The 7,021-nt window shown below is 43.3% G+C and overlaps 1 protein-coding gene across 2 annotated transcripts; it reads right to left on the bottom strand.

Annotated features, from left to right (window-relative positions):
• Positions 1-455: 455 nt before the first annotated feature.
• msmb (microseminoprotein beta) lies at positions 456-6,790 on the bottom strand. 2 transcript variants are annotated; one of them, NM_001141100.2, is given in 4 exon segments: positions 456-847; positions 1,614-1,716; positions 2,017-2,125; positions 6,750-6,790. In NM_001141100.2, coding segments are annotated over 4 exon segments (345 nt in total). In that variant the 5' UTR covers positions 6,753-6,790; the 3' UTR covers positions 456-717.
• Between the last annotated feature and the right edge of the window lie 231 nt (positions 6,791-7,021).

Here is a 7,021-nt window from a genome sequence, read left to right as displayed (position 1 = left end):
TAATTTTGCTGGACCCAAGGAAGAATAGCTGCTGCCTTGGCAGCAGCTAATTGTGATCCATAATAAATACAAATACAAAATAGTCAACAATAATTGTTTCACCTCTTCCACATCCACAATTAGAAAATGACAATGCTTGTCTTTCATAATTTGGTCAGTTATACTTGGATGTGTAGTGTCAGCGTTTGTTGCTAGCATGTCATGCCTAAATTTGCTAATCTTGCCAATGAAAAAATCATTAAAGTAGTTTGCAATATCAGTGGAACCAACATTTTCCTCAACGAATTCGCTGCAAGGCAGTTTTATTCCGCGCCATGATGGCATTGAACTCCCTTCCATTGCCAATTACTCAAGCAAACAGCAAAATGACCTTTAAAAAACAGATTAAAAACCAACTCATGGAACGGAAGGGACAATAAGGGGACACACAAACACACTAACACAACATTTTTGTTGTACTGTTTGTATTTTTTAGCTGCATTGTTTGTATATCATTATATTTTACATTTGTCTGACTGTCCTTATTTATCAGTGTATCAGTGTTTGATACTTGTCATGTTTTCTGTTTTTTTGTGGACCCCAGGAAGAGTAGCTGCTGCTTCTGAAAAAGCTAATGGGGATCCAAATAAACAAATTTACATTGACATGTTCACTGTTGCCTTGTTTTATTTGATGTAAGTTCCTTCTATACATGTTGGTGTGTACATGTAGACATTTTTATAAGACCATACTGATGGGTCTGTTACAGTCCTTGGTCTTGTCTGACTTCATCACCAGTCTGGATGAGCAGGCTTTTCTGTCCACCACCAGCTCACACTCTGCTGGGAGATCCACCACCTTTGGGATCCTGAGACGGAGAGACGGAGACGGAAGAAGGGGTAGAGAGGGAGAGGTAGAAGGGAGAGTGGGATAGGTAGAAGGGAGAGTTGGAGGTAGAAGGAAGAGGGGGAGAGAGGGAGAGGACAAGGGTGTGAGGGAGAGAGGGGGTGGTGACAGAGAGAGGGAGAAGGGAGAGGGGAGAGAGAGTTAGAAGGGAGAGGGGAGAGAGAGAGAGAGAGAGAGAGGAGAGAGAGAGAGAGAGAGAGAGAGAGAGAGAGAGGGGTGGAGACAGATCAATGGTCAGAGGGAGAGGGAGAGAGAGAGGGGGGAGAAAGAGAGAGATAGAGAGGGGGATGGATATAGATTGATGGTTGGGAAGGAATGGGGGGTGGAGATAGATCGAGAGGGAGAGGTAGAAGGGAGAGGGGGAGAAAGAGAGGGGGTGGAGACAGTTTGAGGCAGAGAGAAGGAGAGGAAGAGACGAGGGAGAGGGGGAGAGAAGGGGAGGAAGAGAGGAGGGAGAGGGGGAGAGAAGGGGTGGAGACAGATCAAGGCAGAGAGAAGGAGAGGAAGATAGGAGGGAGAGGGGGAGAGAAGGGGGTGGAGACAAATAGAGAGAGAAAGGGAGAAAGAAAGGAGGAGGGGGGAGAGAGAGGGGGGGTCAAATCAGGCTCTTGTTTGCTGGTTTTAATCTCTCAATATAACTAGTGCATCTCTCATAGAGAGGTAGATAGATAGGGTTATACTCATGCCAATAAAGCTTATTTGAATTTGATAGAGAAATCTGGTGTTACTTGTTGCAGCAGCTGATGCCTTCCGTGGAGCAGGAACAGTCGTAGCAGTCCTTCACCCATGAAGAACCGAACACATGCTGCTTTCCCTCCTTATCCACACACCCTACACACAAACACACACACACACACACACACACACACACACACACACACACACACACACACACACACACACACACACACACACACACACACACACACACACACACACACACACACACACACACACACACACACACACACACACACAACCTGTTTAAGCCACATTACCAAATGCATACAGCATCACACCCTCCTTATCCTGGTTACAGTGCTAACTTCACTGTCTAATTAAAATTGTAACAGTATTGTAGTAGTATCATAATAGTATTGTAGAAATATCGCAGTATAGTACTAGACTCACCCTTTTTTGGAGTCTTGGGGTCTTTGGTCTCCAGCCCCTGGAAGAAGCATTGAGCTCGGCACACAACCACCAACGCCAGCACACACACTACCACACGGACGAGAGAACCCTGTAACATACACACGATTGATCAATTGTAACGAACACTAAATCATTTTACACACACCTGCAGGTTAACGCTGGATTTCTTTATCCAGCGCTAAGTAACATACAAAACATCCCCATCAAAATCCGTCAGTAAACTAGAGATGTCTGCGTCTCATTCCATCAGCTTTCCGCATCTGCGGTGAAAGGTGGACAAGGTACAGCAGTGTTTGTCAGACCATGAGACATCCTAAAAACGTCTGTAGCGTCCGAACGGTTTTGCCTACAAAACTAATATGACCTCGCTATGGAAAGGGGAGATTCTCACAAACACGATGGTGTACTCCATTTACACAAGTGTCATGGGACATGTCTGAATGTAACTGGTAACGTTTTTTTTAAATCATTGAAGTATGGAGGTAGTTTTGTGCCAACAATAAAAGGGGTGGAATATCCACGAGCTCACACTGGGAAAATACAGGACCAGGACCAGGACCAGGACCAGAACCAGGACCAAGACCAGGACAAGAACTAGGACCAGGACCAGGACCAGGACCAGGACCAGAACCAGGACCAGGACCAGAACCAGAACTAGAACCAGAACCAGAACCAAGACCAGGACCAGGGCCAGGACCCGGACCAGGACCAGAACCAGGACCAAGACCAGGACAAGAACTAGGACCAGGACCAGGACCAGGACCAGGGCCAGGACCCGGACCAGGACCAGAACCAGGACCAAGACCAGGACAAGAACTAGGACCAGGACCAGGACCAGGACCAGGGCCAGGACCCGGACCAGGACCAGGGCCAGGACCAGGACCCGGACCAGGACCAGGACCAGGACCAGAACCAGAACTAGGACCAGAACCAAGACCAGGACAAGGACCAGGACCAGGACCAGGACCAGAACCAGAACTAGAACCAGAACCAAGACCAGGACAAGGACCAGGACCAGGACCAGGACCAGGACCAGAACCAAGACCAGGACCACGACCAGTCAAAAGTTTGGACACAACAACTCATTCAAGGGTTTTTATTTATTTTTACGATTTTCTAAATCCTGTAATAAATTATGTAAAACATTTAATAATGTGGAAATTGAGCAAGTTGAGATGACTAAACTGCTTGGAGTAACCCTGGATTGTAAACTGTCCTGGTCAAAACATATTGATACAACAGTAGCTAAGATGGGGAGAAGTCTGTCCATAATAAAGCGCTGCTCTGCCTTCTTAACAACACTATCAACAAGGCAGGTCCTACAGGCCCTAGTTTTGTCGCACCTGGACTACTGTTCAGTCGTGTGGTCAGGTGCCACAAAAAAGGACTTAGGAAAATTGCAATTGGATCAGAACAGGGCAGCATGGCTGCTGGCTCTTGGATGTACACAGAGAGCTAATATTCATAATATGCATGTCAATCTCTCCTGGTTCAAAGTGGAGGAGAGATTGACTTCATCACTACTTTTATTTATGAGAGGTATTGACATGTTGAATGCACTGAGCAGTCTATGTAAAATACTGGCCCACAGCTTGGACACCCATGACTACCCCACAAGAAATGCCACCAGAGGTCTCTTCACAGTCCCCAAGTCCAGAACAGACTATAGGAGGCGCACAGTACTACATAGAGCCATGACTACATGGAACTCTATTCCACATCAAGTAACCGATGTAGCAGTAGAATCAGATTTAAAAAACAGATAAAATACACCTTATGGAACAGCGGGGACTGTGAAGCAACACACACACACACACACACACACACACACACACACACACACACACACACACACACACACACACACACACACACACACACACACACACACACACACACACACACACACACACACACACAGACACGCACTATACACACATGGATTTAGTACTGTAGATGTGTGGTAGTGGTGGAGTAGGGGCCTGAGGGCACACAGTGTGTTGTGAAATCTGAATGTTTTGTAATGTTTTTAATTGCATATACTGCCTTCATTTTGCTGGACCCCAGGAAGGCAGCAGCTAATGGGGATTCATAATAAATACAAATAGAAACACATTGTAGAATAATAGTGAAGACATTATCACTATGAAATAACACATATGGAATCATGTAGTAACCAAAAAAGTGTTAAACAAATCAAAAAGTACTTTATATAGGAGATTCTTCAAAGTAGCCACCCTTTACCTTGATGACAGCTTTGCACACTCTTGGCATTCTCTCAACCAGTTTCATGAGGTAGTCACCTGGAATGCATTTCAATTAACAGGTGTGCCTTGTTAAAAGTTCATTTGTGGAATTGTGTTGTGACAAGGTAGGGGTGGTACACAGAAGATAGCCCTATTTGGTAAAAGACCAAGTCCATATTATGTCAAGAACAGTTCAAATAAGCAAAAAGAAATTACAGACCGTCAGGAACTTTTAAAGTTTCTTCAAATGCAGTTGCAAAAACCATTAAGTGCTAGATGAAAGTGGCTCTCATGAGGACAGTCACAGGAAAGGAAGACCCAGAGTTACCTCTGCTGCAGAGGATAAGTTAGATTGTAGCCCAAATAAATGCTTCATAGAGTTCAAGTAACAGACACATCTCAACATCAACTTTTCAGAAGAGACTGCGTGAATCAGGCCTTCATGGTCGAATTGCTACAAAGAAACCACTACTACCAATAAGAAGTAGAGACTTGCTTTGACTTCCAAGTAACACAAGCAATGGACTTTTGACAGGCGGAAATTTGTCCTTTGGTCTGATGAGTCCAGATTTGAGATTTTTGGGTTCGGGTTGCAGAGTAGATGAACGGATGATCTCCGCATGTGTAGTTCCCACCATGAAGCACGGAGGAGGAGGTGTGAAGGTGTTGGGGTAATTTGCTGGTGACACTGCCTTTGATTTATTTAAAATCCAAGGCACACTTAACCAGCATGGCTACCACAGCATTCTGCAGCGATACGCCATCCCATCTGGTCTGGGCTTAGTGGGACTATCATTTGTTTTTCAACAGGACAGTGACCCAACACACCTCCAGGCTGTGTAAGGGCTATTTGACCAAGAAGGAGGGTGATGGAATGCTGCATCAGATGACCTGGCCTCACCAATCACCCGACATCAACCCAATTGAGATGGTTTGAGATGAGTTGGACCGCAGAGTGAAGGAAAGCACCCAACAAATGCTCAGCAAATGTGGGAACTCCTTCAAGACTGTTGGAAAAGCATTTTTCATGAAGCTGGTTGAGAGAATGCCAAGAGTGTGCAAAGCTGTCATCAAGGCAAAGGGTGGCTACTTTGAAGAATCTAAAATCTAGAATCTATTTTTTGATTTGTTTAACACTTTTTTGGTTACTATATAATATTCCATATTATTTCATAGTTTGATGTCTTCAACATTATTCTACAATGTAGAAAATATTAAATAATAAAGAACAACCCTGGAATGAGTAGGTTTGTCCAAACTTTTGACTGGTACTGTAGAGAAAGGGCTTCATCTGACTCTGGGGAAGTAGATAAAGGGCTTCATTGCCAAAATCCCGAATTATCCCTTTAAAACGCTACTGACGGGAGATTACATGTTAAAACACTCCCACAAGAATAAATGAACAGATCAGTTGGTCTCGTTGATTATGATACCAGACAGCTGCATCTAGATTCCCAACTCACGCCTCAAATGAAATATCTACCTATCAGGAGCATTGGAAACCGTAAGGCAGACGAATGTAAAAATACTTAAGAGTATAAGAATATAGAAGCAGTAGGCATATATGTCAAAATAATATAACACGTGCTATTTTAAATAACTTTATTAGACTAGCCTTATAAAAATAAATATAGATGATCTAAATATTACGATTGACTTGATCTAGCGCTCTATTCCTTCCGTATCATGGAAATTCAGCGTTACAGCACGATTGACAGTTAAAAACAATGTTCTTGTGGTTGCAGAGACTGCAGTCATGCTGCATATGTCGGCTCAATCGGATATTACCTTAAAAAGTTGACCTGATTTTCCGCGATACTTCGGCCCTTAGTTACACATTTCAAAAGTGGACAGTCCGGGGATACGTTCTCCCAATCTTGAATCTAGAAATTACCATATTTGTTTTGAAAACTTTATTTTTGTAGATGGATAAATTGGAAACAAAAAAATAAGATTTAGCTACTTCCTTAGATATTGCTCACCAGCTGTTGTTTACAAAAATACATAGACCGCCGCCCCTTGTCTTACCAGACACCACTGTTCTGCCGGTACAGCGTATAACCAGCCAGCTGTATGTTGATGTTGTCGTCGTTCAGCCACGAATCCGTGAAGCATAAGATGTGACCGTTTTTTAATGATCAGCCGTGCGTGTGATTTTAGCTCGTTAGTACACTGGCCAATGCTTGTTTCAATAGGCCCTCAGCATTCACTGACAGACTCAACACAGATTCACACACATCGCTCACATATTTACTTATTAAATACTTATTAAATACTTATTAATAAATGTCTGATATTAAAGTTGAAATAATAAAGCCAATTCAACAACTTCAACAACTTCTAATCACAAAACAGAGATGCCCTACTCTAGGGTCCCTACTATGAAATAATAAAGCCAATTCAACAACTTCAACAACTTCTAATCACAAAACAGAGATGCCCTACTATGTGGGTTAGGGTACGTACCATGCTCACAGAAGTCTTCTTGTCAAAATGTAAGTTCAAGTGTTTTATATCTCCCCGTTCACAGCTTTATATAAGACATTAACACCCCTCCCAATGTCTTTAGGGTTAGGGTTAGGTAGTAGTAGTCATAACACCCCTCCCAATGTCTTTATATAAGTTTGTACACACAGCTAGAGTACACCTGCTCTCCCCAAAGCTCTATATGCATAGCGAATTTACCCATAACTCTTATATCTATCAATCTCTGAACAACAGGGAAACAGTATTTGTTT

This window comes from Salmo salar, chromosome 28 (assembly GCF_965601325.2).
Source record: "Salmo salar chromosome 28, fSalSal1, whole genome shotgun sequence".
Classification (NCBI taxonomy): Eukaryota; Metazoa; Chordata; class Actinopteri; order Salmoniformes; family Salmonidae; genus Salmo; species Salmo salar.
Note: the sequence above shows the minus strand (reverse complement) of the source record. Positions and strands in the feature narration are given on the sequence as shown.